General features: G+C 42.1%; 1 protein-coding gene across 8 annotated transcripts in view; it reads right to left on the bottom strand.

Moving 5' to 3' along the window:
• Positions 1–17338, bottom strand: part of add3a (adducin 3 (gamma) a) — a 112147-nt gene that overhangs the window by 32510 nt on the left and 62299 nt on the right. For 4 of the 8 annotated variants that reach the window (XM_039780536.1, XM_039780783.1, XM_039780704.1 and 1 more), the window contains exon 1: positions 4817–5011. In XM_039780536.1, coding sequence (XP_039636470.1) covers positions 4817–5011 — 195 coding nt within the window. Of the gene's footprint in view, positions 1–4816; positions 5062–11963; positions 12454–17338 lie in introns of those variants that run through there. The other 4 variants (XM_039780467.1, XM_039780397.1, XM_039780623.1 and 1 more) reach the window with 3 other exon arrangements.

Below are 17338 nucleotides of genomic sequence, written 5' to 3'. Positions count from 1 at the left end.
ATCAGTAAGTAATTTCTATGGATGATGTACAAACTGTGCCACAAGACGAGAGGAAAACCTAATAGCAGGGGGAAGGGAAGATGCAGAAAATAGAAGCAGCATGTGGAAGTACAACTCAAATTCAATTTTATCTGATTTTATTTCAAGCCCCTGAGGGCTTTTGACCTTTTGACATTTTGGGTCGCAAATATTTACAGCAACTTAGTTCCCAACACAGACCGAGGCTTAACCGCAGAATTGAACATAAACAAATTCATATCATGATTCACCAACTAGGACATCATGAGAGTTGTATTTGCAGCCAAAATTTTTATCCATAAATGCAACAAAAATCCACCTCAATGTGCCTCACAAACCGACTCAAGGCAAATTTCAATCCTTGCATGTCATACAAAACTCTTTGCGTTAACCACCATTACCACCAAAAGCCTGAAAAAAGCCTTTGCTTCCCCTTCTCTCTTCCTTCCTCATGTGACTTTAAATAACCAAATAAATCAAGTAATATTACCTGAAGATTGACACACACATTAACCAGAAAATAACGTTCCACTGTTTATCTTAAGGACACTAAATTATAAATGTATTCTTACAAATTTAGAAATGTTCATCTTTAAGTGTTTTATGTGTCATTAACTGCATCCAAAATATTAAGGATTGTGTTGCTCTAATGTCTATAGAAGAGATGAAAACACTATCAGCGCTCAGTTTGAAAATGTAATCAATATGTGTTACTTCCATAAATGTATCAAGGGGACTGTGCAGAATATGTATACGTTTCATGGGTTTTCAATTTACACATGCGTGTTTTACCTTCCCTCCATCCCTTTCATCCTTGGGTTCAAGGTTTAGCTGTAGCCTTTGACTTTTAAAGGTAAACACTGCTGCATGAATGAGGCGGCTGGATGAAGTGAGCTGAGTTGATTCAGTCACGCCTGGTCTATTATTGGCCCGACTTTAAATACAACCTGCCATCTGAGCGCTACAAACATGTAATCTGGAGCCGCCACTAGGCCCCATAACACTGGAATCAAAACAAAGAGAGAGAGAGAGAGAGAGAGAGAGAGAGAGAGAGAGAGAGAGAGAGAGAGAGAGAGAGAGAGAGAGCGCCATGTGTGGACTCCCAGCTGTTGACATTCTTGTTGTTGTTGTAGCTGAACATGAGAGAGAGCAACAGACTGAGAAAGATGGAGAAAGAAATGGAGATGACATGAGAGAGAGAGAGCACACACACACACACACACACACACACACACACACACACACACACAAACACGTGTCCATGTCAAGCTGGTGACACACACTTGTTATTGTTGTTGTTTTAATATGAGTAAACCAGCGCTGAGAAGCCAGCTGTCCTGATGTAAGGGCTGAAAAACACTCTGCGGCCAACAGTTACTGCTGACTGAGAGCTGGTTGGCTCACGTTCAACTCCACATTAAGCGGGAATAATATACATAACACTGCATGACCGCAAGTGTAACACAATAGCAGACCTACACACAGTGTGATGTAGTGGTAGATAATGGCAATGGGGACCCATATGATGTCCAAACCGATCAAATAACAGTTATCACTGGTGATAACAAATAGCTTGTAAAGAAACAAAAGGTATTCAACATAAAATGGTAAAAAACAGAAGAACAGCATTAAAAAAATATACTTATATGAGTATAACAATTTTTTTGTGTAAAAACAGTTGCTTACTTACACATCCAGCAGATACTGAACATCATACGTCCAATATTCACCAGCCCCTGAGGGAAATATCTGGCTCTTTAGCTGCTAAATGCTCCACTGTGTTTACCGGCTAGTCACTAACTGTGTCTGTCTGCCGTTTGGTGCTGAGCAGTCGGTGTATAACAGAAAACCGGTGCCTGCTGCGACTGGAACCAAGGTTGATGAACCAAAACAGTAAAATTTCAGACCGTAACACCTGAACAATGAGCTGATACACACTAACACGCTCCGTAGAGCTCAAGCGATAATTATCTGTGGGTTTATTACTAACTTAATATCTTTCACATTACACGTCGTCATGTGATTTAAGCAGCTAAAATACATTTTTATAGTTTTGTCTTCATTTAAACCTCACTTCAATGAGCACATGAGTGAGTACATTAAACTGCTCTAAGCAGACAGTCGGCTGGGCAGGTCACTGTTGGGTCCTCATTGAGCTTGTCTGTGGCCGATGTGCACAACTGACTTTTCTTTCATATACACCCTGAGTTTACATCATGAAGATTAACCAAGAACTAGAGCATGGCTTAAAAGGGGCATCTGAACACACCACAAAGACTAGAGCCCATGGTCAGCTGATGTGTTTTCAGCTCCTGCCTTGGAGGAAATAACAAGCCTGTGTTCTCAAACAAAAACCTCAAATACTGACAAACAAAACACACAAGCCAGTAATCTAATTACAAGTTCCACAGAGGCGTAAAATGCATAGGTTCCTATTAAAAATGGAGAACATGTTTGATAGATCACTGCAGCTGCATGGCACTGGTTTGCTTGGTGTCGTCAGGCTGTGGTCAGACAGCTCTCTCCGACTGACCGCCTCTACCATTAACTCAACATGCTGAATCGCTGCTGATAAGGGCAGACTGGAGCCAGCTGTGCCAGACACATGGCAAAAAACTCCAGTAATGGTCGGCCACAGACAAGCTCAATGACGACCCAACAGTGCCCTGCCCGGCCGACTGTCTGCTTGGAGAAGGGCACTTTAATGTACTCACTCATTTGCTCACCCCTAACTGCACTTGTGGTACTCAATCAGGTACACAGACAATGTGACACATACATACATACATAGAGTATCAAGTGGAAAACTGCATCAACAGCACCATGCTGCTGCCCTCCCAGACATCTGGCACGAAACACAACGTGCCAAGAAAACCACACTGGGCATGTGCAGAATGCGGATCATATTTAAAGCTTTAAAGGAAACGGGCCAAACCATGGCAGCCACTACCCAATATCCACCAAACACTTCCAAGCTTGTGTTACTGTACTTGTGAGGGGCATTAATTCATGACATCCACTGCCTACTGTATGTGACATCTAACCTGATCCTTTACCTATTTAACTTTACCATAAATATGCCCCCGCTGACTCTAAAACCTTCAAAGTGTACGTGTCACTTCAAAGTACAAATGCATAGAGACATGCACACCTCGTCTCTCCAAATGCAAGATCCCATTGTTAACAGTGAGGAGCCGTTCAGTCAGAGACCAGCCTTGAGTCAATAGTGCAGAGTAAATATTCCTAATACTGTGTAGGCTGAACTGAAAGGCAGGGGCTTGTTGTAAAATCTTCACACAAGATGACGCAACTGGTCAAAGAGCACAATACAAACCGCAAGATAGGACAACACTGAGCTTGGCTATATTAGGTGTTGAGTTCCTGACTTAATTAGCTTTGTAGCAACTCATTTAGCAATGGTTTGAATGTAACGGACGTTCATTATTATCAAAAAGTTACGCACTAGAGCTTTAAGGATTTGAAAAGGAAACAAACGGATTCCCGATGCATGGCAAATATTTAATTAATGTAAGTGTGTTCAAGTGTTGCTGTAGGTTTTGTTAACTAAGCCTGTTAAAATCACAATATTTGCTACGACGGAGCATTAGGGCCACATCCTTTTCGTACTGTGCACTGCATTCTGATCTTTGCAGAGGTTACAGCTAACTGAAAACCTATAGCAAAGATGCTCCAATACTTTGCCTTTACAGCAGTGCCTAATTAATATAGTATGTGTGGTCCAAAAGGGGCTGAAATCTACCTCCAGCACTTCATTTTGGCTACTACAGCAACAGTAATTTTCAAGAATCCAGACATCCAGAGAAAGAAAATCAAACCACAACATGATGCGTGTCGGCTAAAATATGCCCTGTGCCCAGAATTGTTTACCTCAGCAAAACCTGATCCAACATGAGAGCCGCTGGACCGGAGGGCACTTGGAGAGCTCCGAAAGTAAGCCTGAGTGAGGGTGTGGTAGCTGGTGGTTATATTAGGGTTTTAGCAGGCCGCTGACTGCTGTGATTGTGTGGCCAGTGTCACAACATCAACACAAGCACATGTGATGCTGTAACTTCTTTAGAAATCACTTGATTGGGGAATAATAACTGACGGAAAGAGAAAATGGGAACTGACTACCCAAAGTAGGGTGAGGTGAAAAGTTATTTGCTTGAAGTTCTCCATTGGGTCTTCAGTGATAACTCAACCACCCTATTCTTTGGCAAAAGATAGACAACATATAGGTAGTTTTCCCTCCTTTCATCCCATATCAAAAGTTTGTTTTGTTCAGGCTCATGGGAGGTTAGGGTTAGGGTTCCCCATACATTGAGAAACAGGCGGGGGCCACACTGGACACGTCAGCAGTCTATCGCAGGGCCAACAAATATAAACCGACTATTCTCACGTTAACAGATACTTTAGACTTTAGAGTTGACAGTTTACAAAAAGGAATCTAGAACCCATCTACCTTTCAGGACTCTCTGCACTCTATGTACCGAACAAATAAGAAAGCACCTTTCCCACCGGTTTAAGTTATGTAGCACCGTTCTGTATCTGTGTAGTAAAAATGCATCTGAAGCGGCACACAAGACCCACTCACATCTCTTTTCCCCCTTTTGCTTTGTGTGGCATCAAATGTAAACGGTGACTTTAGCAGATACCAATATACTGTCCTCTTCACCAACCTTTTTAGCAGGTTACAGGTTACCATCTGTCAATTGTTGTTCTTCTCTAGACAATGTCACTGCAGTAAGTAATTGAATGCATTACCCTCATATTGAATCTTTAAAGTTAACTGACTTACGGGGCTCTGTAAGATCTGTGTGACACGTTTCTTCTGCTCCAGAACATTGAAGTCCTGCCGGAGGTCAGGGGACATGTTCCTGGTCCTGATGTACTCCGGATCGTTGACGTTGACCCGGTCGAAGTAGCGCTCCTTAGTCCCTCCACTGGGCGGGGGAGGGGTGGTCACCACCCCCTGATGGCTGTCCGCGCTCATGCCTGCTTCACCTGACTTGCTTGCTCTACGGCCGCCGCTCTGACTCTCACCTAAGAAGAAGAGAAGAGAGAGGTGGGAACGTTAGAACACAAATCACGTCATTTGAAAGGCAAGTGGGAATAGCATGTAGTATTTCACAGCACATGAAAAGGGAGTTTAGTAAAAACAGAACAGAATGTACCAGGATTCAAACTAAAGCACTTATGACAATGTGGTATGCAAAGTCATTAGGATGCAATACAGATTTGCTGGTAGAAGGCAAAAATGTTTCATAATGTCTCTTTTTATCAATTTAATTTGTATGCGGCATTATTCCCACCTGAACAACTACCACACAAACAGCAAAGCTTTTCACTTTCACACACTGCTCATGTTTATAATACCCATTGCTTGAGTTAAATGATTGTTGTCACTTTTAACAAGAGTAACTTTCTGTCATAAGTAGTTAGTCATTTGCAAAAAGTAATATATTACTTTCAAAACTAATGGTTAACATGCCAATCCAATTTGCTGACAAACAACATATCATCAGCAGATGACAGAGTTGTGGCGTGTGTTCGTCAAACAGGAAAAGGACGGGCCTGTTATTGGTGGACCTAAGAGAGGTGTTGCTCTTTGATGCAAATAACAAGCTCCCGCACCGTCCTGACAGCAGAGTTTTGTTCCATACAGAACTAGGCAGAATGCACTAGGCATTAGTGAGGTCACTCTGACACACTACCCAACGCTGCACATGTGGAGGACAGGAGCAGTTTTGTTTGAACTTCCAGGCCTTGACTGGTGAGGTGGTTTGCTCCCACCGTTCATTCTCAGGTCAGCTGGCATGACAACAAGAATTTACGCAGGATACAGGGATTTGTTACAATAAAAGCAACAAGTGTGACCATCAATGCTTTGTTGTCATGCCAAGGGACATAGCCAATACAGGCAAAAGGAAATACATTTGAAAATAAAGTATTGCAACGTTTTAGTTGGATATTGGAAAAGAAGGAAATGGTTCTAACATTGCACTTTAGATGTGTGTGTGAATTTCCCACACCAGGAGTAATTTATATAGTTCTATTTTATAGTGATCCATTATCTGTTACATTTTTTTCTATGTTCTATTAAAGAAAAGATAGAAAATAAATATTTGTTCAATTCCCACTGCGATACATCAACCAATGTGTCCCTGAGCAAGACACTTAACCCCTAGTTGCTCCAGAGGCGTGCGACCTCTGACATATATAGCAATTGTAAGTCGCTTTGGATAAAAGCGTCAGCTAAATGACATGTAATGTAAAAAAAATGAAATCCAAATCGGCTAAAATCGTTATCGGCTGGCCTAGAAAGTTGAAATCGGTGCATCTCTAGTTTGTTGTGTGAAAGAGTTGACCTTGTGATGCAAGACACATTTTAGAGGAAATCGGACTATAAAGCACAAACCAAAAAGCCCCATCTATCCTAGACTAATTCCTTCAAAACTTAACAGAAGACCAAGTGAAGACACCAAGTATGATTCACTTGTTGGTTTGACAGTGGCCTAGTCTCTATCAACGACGTTTCATTTACAGGATAGTTCCGGTGCCGCCGGAGGTTCTGCCGGATGTCCCTCATTTTCGGCCGGATGTCCCTCACCTTCCACTTTCTTTGTGTTGGCAGTGAAAATTCCAGTTGATGTGGGAAACTTCCTCCCAGCTAGAACAGACAATCAATTATTCTATCTTTTTGTTTAAATATAATTCTCATCACACACTCAACAGCCATTTTAATTCCAGAACTTGCCTCCCTACGTGCACATGTTCCACCAAAGTTCCTTCCCGAGGCTATTTTGCAGAGGCACAGTTGCTTGAAGAAATGCCAATAAACCAAAGCACATTTTTCTCCTATTCAGGAATGTTGTGTGGACTAGCCAGACCTTCCTCCGCAACGCTGTGGAGATAGGTCTGGCAATGCGAGACTAACAGTGGCCTGACTTTCCACCAATCTTTTTTGATATCCTGTAAACTAACTCTTGAGATAATAAAGCATAACCTCCATGGTGAAATACAAAGATGAATTCACAAGAGTAGACAAAAAACCACATATTTTCCTGGATCCCTTACAACAAGGCTGCTGTTGCCGTAGTTAATGATAAACTGGTGGCGTATTAGGGAAAGGCGGGGCTTATGAGAGCTCTAACAGATGGTATCTTGGTTTGAAGAGCAAAAGGAATGAGAGAGAGAGCAACAAAGAGTAGAGAGGAACCCCGCTGCTTTGCCTCTTCAAAAGCCCAGTGGTCATCTGACAGCAGGAGGATCAAAATGTAGGGGTCACTCTGGCAGAAGTGACTCGTTCTCCCCTTTTAGCCTTTCTCTTAACTCTGCATGATGGGAAACAGGGGAGAGGTGATTTGGTCTGCACATGCCGCTAAGCTACTTAGTCAAGCCAAATGCCACTTAAAAAGATGGTTGAGATTAGTGGAGTGACACACAACTCAGTGTATAGAAGAGTTGTACTCAAACCAATCAAACAATGAGTTTAAGAAAATCCTTCAAAGTAAACGAACATGTAATGGGGATGCTAATTTAGATTTATTTTTTTCTGACCGATGTTAATCGATCATTAACAGTTATGACAAGCAGGCAACGAGTCCCTGTGTACCTGTCCGGGAGGCTCGAACATTTGTTCCGCATCCGCGGACATCTGCAGACGTACAGCTTTACAGTTTTAAAGATAATACCTTTAGCCTGTAGCTACTCCTTAACAAAACAGTTCATTGTTTGCTAGCTAGCTAAAAAGTCAGTTAGCCTAACGTGACTTATGAGTCGGCAGAGAAGCTCTAATTTCAGCTTCTCCCCTCTGGTAGGCGCTACAGAACACTGTTCGCCAAAACAACCAGACACAAGAACAGTTTCTTCCCACAGACTCACTGAGTCACTGTGATGAACAATTAACACAAGTCCATAATGTCAGGATCAATCCCTAAGGATTGCCGCTTTTACTAGCAGTTAAGAAATAGATAACATAGTTGTTGTTTTTTTTACCATGCAACAAACTTGTTTAAATTACTTTTTACATTCTTTTTAATATTATTTTTAACTGTTTGAGTGAAAGTATTTATCGGTCAATATTCTTAATGTCAGTTAACGGTTAATTATTACCATCCATAGGCTATAGCGTAACGTGTCTTTAGTGGGGTTTTCTCTCATGACCACAAGTCTTCACTCATTCCTATGGAAAAAAAAAACACTGTGTCAAGACTTGACATTTACAGTGTTGCTACCGTACCAATTTAAATATGCAAGAAAGCCAGCAACAACACTTCCTTTCCATTATGAGAAAGCAGTTATTGCAATTATCCATTACACTGAGCAGTCAAGTGTTCAATGTCTTGCTCAAGGGCAAGCACCCCCCCCCCCACATACAGATGATCTCTGACAGTTAAAAGTTTGACAAAATAGCAGGAAAAAGAAAGAAGCCTATGCCTTTAATATGACATGTCTTGCCTAAATATCTGTTATCTTTAAACCAGAGAATCCATAGGAATACAGGAAGCCTCTCGCTCACTACCTGATCCTACTACTAAAGCTGTGATTTATACTATGAAAGTGAATAAAAGCCGCCCAAAAAAATCTAATTTAATTGAAGGCAGCTGGGCACTGCAGAGTTATGTAACCCGATATTGAATTCATCCTTCTGCTCGCCTGCACAGTTCTGCTTACTGAGTGCACAGGACAGGCAAGGATAAAACGGCAAACTGATGGGTTGGTGATGGTAGTAGGCATAAAGGGTAATTAAGAAGAAAGACCTGAGGAATTATTTGCTGTTGTGCAATGTTTGTACGTCATCAATTCGTCACTCTACTGTTTTTACAGTCTCAGCTTTGAATTGCTTTACTTCTTGTACTTATTCTAGTGTTGCACTTATTCAAAGCTGCTACAGTACCTAAAGGTTAATGAAATGTAGTGTATATAACCAGCCACAACTTCTGAGAAACACATCTGAGAAGTTGTGATTGACAGGAAAAGCTCATGCCTGAAATTTGCTGAACACGTGGAATTCTGAGCGGCCAAATGCAACAGCTGTAGCCTCACCAAAATAAAGTTAACACCCCCCCCCCCCCCAAGCTCTCTAAACCCTGCCTCTCGCCTCCTTTTACTCACACACATATACCAGTACACTATCCCATCTTTGCTCTGTCACAAGACACACAACTCCAGCAGTCCCCAGCATGAGCTTCCACCCTCCCTCCCTCTGCCTCTCTCAATAGATCATTGTCCCCGTCCCGAACCCTCTCGGTCTGGTCACATCCAGAGAGATCGACGGTTGGGAGGTTTGGGAGGGGGGGGGCAGCGGTGGTGGTTGTGTGAGTGTGCACAATTAATCTGAGTGAGAATGAAATCGGATTCTCGCATTACAGCATCAATGTTTATAATTTAAATGTCATGCTTCACGGCAGATGCTCTTTTGTCATTGGTTTAAACACTTCTCGAATGAGACACATTGAAGTTTCACAACGATGCCAGAAGTTTAGATTGAGTTCAGTGACCGACTGGAAATTCGAAACACAATTGCCCTTTAAAGATATGGCATTGGAGGACAGCGCTGTATTGTAATTGATTTAGGCTCCATTAATCTGTGGTAGATAGACGAGGCAGGCTGTATTACTGAAAGGCGCTAGACTACGACCGCTGCCTGAGGCAAGGTGACTGCAACCTCTCACCCTGTGACCATCAGTGACCCCCGCCTTCCCTCCCTCTCACAGCTCTGCAGACATAAGCCGTCTTTATCAGTGGACAGGTTCTTGTAAACTTTATCATCTACATGTTTATGATTACTGGGAGTTATTTGATGAATGGTGTGGACATGTAACCCCCATGTAACCGTAACAATAGGCTTAATCACTCTGCAGGTTTCCTCTATGTTTTAAACAGAGCTGGAATGCAAAATCAATCAATAATACGAATTTAGAAAAAAAAATACATTCTACTAGGGCTGCAATATACAATTATTTTCATTATCCATCATTCTGGTGATTATTTTGTCAATGAATCAATTGATAATTTGGTTAAATAAAGGCTGATCCAAAATTCTAAAGCCTAAACTAATGTCTTTAGATTACTTCTTTTGTCCAAAACCCAAATAGATTCAGTTTCCTACTGTGTATTACAAAGAAAAGCTAAATCTTCCCATTTGAGTAGCTGAAATCAACAAAGTTTTTATAAAAAATTGACTAAAATGATAATTGTATTATTAAAACAGTTGCCAATTTCATTTCTGCCAATCTACTAATCAGCTAATGGTTGAAGCTTGTATCTGTCTGTTCGTGAAACCTCAGAAAAGTCATATTGATGCATGACTGCACTCAAATCCAAAAAACACTTTTTTTTTAATTTGCTGTAATTGGTTCCTTCCTTCATCTCTATCATGGGAACTCACTGTGTATCTCTTAGACAGTTTATCTCACCCATAATGCCTCAGTAGACCTCTGACATTTGGAACTGGAGCTGAGCCAGCGGCTCAGACCACAAACAATTCTCCATCTTCATCTGATGACAGCCAGCTAATCTGGAAACCTACGTCTAACCCTTGTATCTGTGGCTCCATCTCTCCGTCTGGTCCCGTTTCTTTCTCTCTCTCAGGCTTTATCACTCTCTTCACCTTTTTTTTTTCTATCCATAAAAACTCTGCACAAGATGCACATGCATGCACTGCAATACAGCATAGTTACAATAATAATGATTAATATTACAGGCAGCAGACACATACACACTGGATAAGACGGACACCAACAACACCACACACCCATCTACACACACACACACACACACACACACACACACACACACACACACACACACACACACACACACACACACACACACACACACACACACACACACACACACACACACACACACACACACCTCATCTTTATCTTGCCTGGTAGGAAGCTTCAAAGCATGGCTGCTTGAGTCTCTACGAGCCGCCACCACTAAAAATAGACAAACAGCCTTTTGGGTTGTGTTACGACCCCAACGGCAACAATACCAGGAAAGAATCTGTACGTTGGCTATTTATATCCACACACAGTGTAAATGGCACAATGAGCACACACACGCATGAGGCAACACACACATACACACACACTTAGGAGTAGGTGTGTCTAAACATGCCTGCATGACAGATCCAGCAGTGAAACTGGAGGTTGGTGTACGTGTAGGCCAAATGCACAGCAGCTTACAGATCCTCCAGCGGCTTTACTATGAGACGGAGAAAACTCTTCTTCCGAGCCCAACAACAGGCCAGCAGTCACTGCTTTGGTCTGGCTGCGGCTGGTTGTAGTTTGGGGTGTTGGTTTCTTGTGCAACTTTATTGTGCCGATTACAACACAAACTTTTTTTTATTTTTTTTATTATTATTATTTTTTTTTTTTTTACAGGCATTACCTCTAAATTATTGATTTATATTTTCAAGAAAAGTGTGCTAAAGGCTGATTCTTGTTGCTGCCGTGACCACCAAGTGTGTCTTGCTTTAAATACAGCCTCTGCTATTCTACACATTAGAGATAATTGCCACAGCTAATCTTCTCTGGTGCTCACACTCACTGCACTGTTACTGCCAAGTGTGTTTATAGTGCAGCAGTGCATGCCTCTGTGTGTGTGTGTGTGTGTGTGTGTGTGTGTGTGTGTGTGTGTGTGTGTGTGTGTGTGTGTGTGTGTGTGTGTGTGTGACTGTGTGTGTGTGTGCGTGTGTGTGTCCAAGGAACCATACTAACATGGAATTCCCCTAAAACTACAAATCAGTTTTAGGGATGGGAGTTGGAGTCATGCTTTGGCAGCTTGTGGGAACGCAAAAACAGAAGATACACTCGATTTCTTATTAGAAATGAATGGGATTTGGGTCTTCAAAAGAGACAAATAACCAAAATCAACCAGGTGTAATGACACAAGAAACCAGGGTATAAACAAATAAGCCAAGCCCAACCAACCTTGTATTTCCTCCTAGGTCAGTGAATGGGAGAGAACAGGCAGTAGTAGTAGGCAGCTGGGGCAAAACACATGTCTCTATTTCTCTCTGTTGCTTGCTGTCTGCGCTTAAATTCCAACACTGAGTCCCAGAGAGAAGCCAGGGAAAGCAGAAAGAGAGAGAGAGAGAGAAAGAGAGAGAGAGAGAGAGAGAGAGAGAGGGAGAGAGAGAGAGAGAGAGAGAGCGGGAAATGTACCACAGAAAGTGAGAGCCAGGCTGCGATCAGAAAACCAGTTGGTCCACTTGTCCTTCTAGATTGTCCATATAGATGATTTCTGGTCACGCTGCTAGCAGACAGCAGATTCTCCCAGATTTCTGCGGGCTCTGCTCCTCGGCTGCCCCGGCGTTCATCAGAGAGAGAAGTATCAACAGCTGTGAGTGTGTCTGTGAGCGGATATGTGTGTGTGTGTGTGAGTGTGTGTGTCTGCGTGCCCTCTGCGAATGAGAATGTGTGTTTATGTGAAAAGAAGCTAAAGGGGCCACGTGACGCAGGCATAATCCTCCGCCCACTGGCTAGAAGCACACACACACACACACACATACACACACATTCAGGCAAACACACATACAGGCTGCTAGACCAATCAGAGCTCAGACTCACACACACTAATCACACCTCCTCCTCCTCCCTCGCCTGCTCTCTCTCTCTCTCTCTCTCTCTCTGTCTAGTCATCTTTTTTTTCTTGCCTCTCTTTTTCTTCTTTGATCCATTCACTTTCTGGTCTATCTCCCACATTCCACAATCCTCTCTCTCACTCTGTCCCTCATTCACAGACTCTGCCACCCCTCAGGCGACTGTACTGAAGGTCAGTGTTTATGAGTCCAGCTGGCAACAGTGTAACTACAGCCACACAACCTGCTGCAGCCCAAACTGCATGGCATTTACAGCCGATTTCACCCCTCAGAATCAATGTTATCTGGCTCCGTGGTGACCTGAAACACCAAAATCAGTCAGAAGTCAGGCTGAGCCACATCACAGCTGTGTGTGATTCAGTGTCTCTCCCAGAGCAAAAAACTCCATTATAAGCTTGGCGCTCATTTTTCTGTGATATTTGTTAGTTGATTGATTCTCACAAACAATATAAGTATACAAGTACAAAAAAAGTGTACATTGAGTACACCTCATGATGGTGAAGTTTTTCTACCTGTTGATCCACCAAAGCAGGAAATTAAGTAAAGCTCTACAACCGCAAAACAGAGACCACAATCTGAACCCGCCCGGTGAAGAAGAAGCTGAGCTGCTGAGGACTGATCCACCAGAGAAACACAATTCACATGTCATACATGCAGAAGAAGAAAAACAAATGATCCAGGCAGCCAGCAAGATGTCAACCACCTGTCAGCCAAGTCATGCATGACGCTGTTAGATTTTCACAGTATTATGCTTCCCCCCAATTGCTGAGTAAACTTACAAGTGGATCTCTTACACATACTATGTGACACAGATTATTTTAGATTTAATACTGAAAAGAGAGACTGTACAAACAGGTGTGATGTATAGCGTTGAAAAGTCAACTACAGGGACTTTAACTTTAATTTAAATCATATAATCACATCTGAATGTCTACACTATCCAGAATATAGGTACTCTCTTTCCTGGCTTAGTGTGAAACAGTTCTGGTGTGTGTCTCTCTTAGTGAGATTCATTTTTTTACTTTGAACTATGTCGGTATGTCATTATCTCACTTTGGCACAACATTCTGTCATTAAACGTAAATTCTAATTTATGTGAGTAGTTGATGCCAAAGGTTAATGGCCCGAGAGCTTTTGGGTAATGAAGAGCTGCAGTACACGTTGACAGCCTGATAGATGATGACGACAAGTTTTTGTTTAGGCTCCTGGAAGAAACATTGAAACAACACCGTGGTAACAGATGCCAAGCCAAACCCATCTGACAACCTGCAATGAAGTTGAAAACCTGCCAAAATTAAATCCTGCATTGTTTTGTTAAATCTGTGTATGCAAATAACATTGGTTAAAGGATGAGTTAGTCAAGATAAATGCCCCACATGCTGGATGATTGTAACCCTACAGTCACATTAGCTACAAAAGAGAGCGACACGCACTCGCTTGTGGGCTCTCCTGGGCGTGCCTAGCCTACTCCTGGCTGCTTAGCAACAGTAAACAAAAATTCTCCGGTGCTACCTTCAAGCCAGTCTTAAAAGTTACTTCAGAGGTAAGTCACAAGAACAGTGTTTTTGGATTTAAAAGTAGTTATTTCTCGACAGAAGTAACAAAATATGAGATAAAACGCCAAACAAATCAGATATATACATAAATACGATGTCCTGAAGCGTTTCCGCCATCTTTAATTATTTTCTTCGACTCGAGCCACTGACATACGTCACGGTGTCTTCACTCCGATTGGCAGTCGCTTTGTCGCATCGCTCAGCATTTGCATAAAATAGACTTCTTGTCTATTTCGGCCCTGCCTTGCTCATGGCAGCGGACAGCTCGTTGCTTGTCGCTGGCAAACGGCCACTCCCATTGAAAATGAATGGCAGCCTGTCGCTTTGTCGCTGTCTCTTGTAGCTAATGTGACTGTAGGGTTAGTGTTAGGTATGTGTAGTATGCCTCTCAGTCGCTCTGAGCCATCAGTTAAAATGAGAGGGACTCTATGATTGACAGCTTGGCAAAGGAGGCAGTTGAACCTGTAACACACTGCAATCATGTGAACTAAATACAGTTTAAAACCACAGCTGGCAACCATAATACTAAAAACTGACAATAGTTTTGATGTTTTTCGAACTTAGTAATTGAAACAAGTAATTTTTCTAAAAAAATATATATACAGGCATGGGCTGGGTGCTCCTGGCTCTGTAAAACAGGCTGATTCCTCTAAATGGCATCACATGAATGTGGAGGAAATAAGCAGAGCGTTTGCTCAGGGGGCTGCAGCTGGTTTGTACCAACAAGCTATCATCCTGCAGTCCCCACATGACTAACTTTTCTTTTCCCAAATACTGTGTCCTCCTCATAAAGAACAATAATGTGCTCTTGGGTATTACTTGCGCTGCTAGAAATAACATTATGCTTATAAAAATTAAGCCCATTTGTCTTAAATTGCGTGGGGGGGGACTGTTTATTTTAGATTGAGAGTCCACTGCAGCGTCGTCTACAAGAAAAAGTTCTTTTAGTGCCATAAATGTGTTAGGGAGAGAGTCTGCAGATTTTCAGTCCAACCAAATGCTGACAGAGCATGATCTCACTGATTAGTTTCACCAGTTTAGGTAAAGGTGGACTGAGTGATTGATTGATTGAATACTAATTGATTGGAATCAACATCTGCTCGGCACACCAGTGTATATCCTTGTCTATCAGTACTTTAAATTATCAGTGACAAATAAGCTGCAGGGAAGACTTCTATTTCAGTTTGATTTATATTATTTTGTATGCTTGCAAAGTGCTGCGCAATACTTTACTGTTGTTCCTTTTTTCCCCAATACAGTCGTTGTGGGTTGTGGAACTATGTTACTATAAGCTGAAAATGGTCTGCATAAAACACAAAATAGTTTGCAAAATAGCCTAAATGACAGGATGTAAATAGCTTTAAGAATTTCTCATGTTTGATAGAAAAAGGTGTGTTTCTTTTATCATGGACTTTAATGAAATGACCATAAATGCCTTTGTTTAATATGTGATGTTGCATTTTTGCTGGCATGCTCAGTTTAATATTGATACTGCTATTTTTTCATGGTGATTGGTACAATATTAGGTTCTTCTGTATTGACTTGCCCTGTGTCTGCACACAGTATTCTCATCCGCAGTGCAGTGAGTATGCCAAGTACAGACTGGCATCCACACCCCCCCTCTTGGATGGTGGTGCATCACTCAGCACTTTATGACCAACTTCACTCCATACATACACACACACCATCCACAGCTGTCACTGCCAGGCCTGACTCAGGGAAACTACAGAGCCACACACACACACACACACACACACACACACACACACACACACACACACACACACACACACACACACACACACACACACACACACACACACACACACACACACACACACACACACACACACACACACACACACACACACACACACACACACACACACAATGCTGCCACTACTAGACAGATTCTAAACAGAGGCCATTGTATGAAGACATTACACTGTACCAAATAGGTTATAATAATCTATTTGACTGTACTATGGATTGTGTAACACTAGCCTCTGGTTAGACACTTTACTATGTTTTGAACAACTCTGAAATACAACATCTGGACTGTAATGCTTGTGTACCATCTGAAATTACAAAAGGTATGAAGGATCCCAACCTAGGAATTTACACAACTGTCAAAGATGAAACACAAAACTGTTATACAAACTTAACTGCATCTTTGCTTTGCCTATACAATGAGTGCAAAGAGGGCTAAAGCAAAGGAAACCCATCAAACTGGGACAGTCCCAGGACAGTGTCTCACTGGTTGATAACAGCAGGCCTGTCTCTTAACGATAGCTAATCGTGACCCTGTGGGAACCCAAATTACTGTTATTGCTTTAGGTTGACTCATTTAACACATTACAGACAAGGTTAGACTAAAAGCAGGCGGTCAAAAAGTGCTTGCTACTCTGCCGTCCCCACGCAGCTGTTATCAAGTCTGATGAGTAACGAGTCCGTTGCACACCACAGTGCTCTTAAGTTTTCCCATATTTCTGTTCAAGTCATCCCCTCCTTGACATCAGTGTTAACCTTTGGACAAAAAGAAAACACAACAGAGAAGAAGCCCTGAGCGTCTGCTGGGCTAAATGCATGCTGGTATCCATTTACTGCCAAAGCCCTGCTATCAGCATTCTGTCGGCGTTTCCCAGCAAACGCCAAGCACTAACAGGAGAGGAGCACTGATGCTAACTGTTCAGGAATGTACAAAAACTTGAGCTCATTATTGGGACCTCTGAGATTTTTCCCCAAGAACAGAAAAGATGGTGGTGAGACCCCACTGTGGGAAATTGACAGATGTGGTAATCCTTAAGAAAATAAAACTCATTAAGTTAATGGGAGTGAGGCAACGCTACTGACATCAGAAGTATTTTTTCACAAAGCTTATTTTGACTTCCTTTACTTCAAATGCCATTTTCCCACACAACAGGAAGGTCAAGTTGATTCCAAGAGAACAGTTTAAAGCCACACAACGGCCTCCAAAATAACTTGGTCACAGCGTGTCAGCTCATATATAACATTGTGTTTGCATTATGAGTCGACATGCAGGAAAAATTTACATCTGCCAAAGAACATCTTAACTTCACCTGGAGGTGTTTTATCCATGTTAAGAAAACAACTGTGTTTATTTGGTTCTTTGTGTTCTTGTCATTGG

Source organism: Perca fluviatilis, chromosome 1 (genome assembly GCF_010015445.1).
Source record: "Perca fluviatilis chromosome 1, GENO_Pfluv_1.0, whole genome shotgun sequence".
NCBI lineage: Eukaryota > Metazoa > Chordata > Actinopteri > Perciformes > Percidae > Perca > Perca fluviatilis.
Note: the sequence above shows the minus strand (reverse complement) of the source record. Positions and strands in the feature narration are given on the sequence as shown.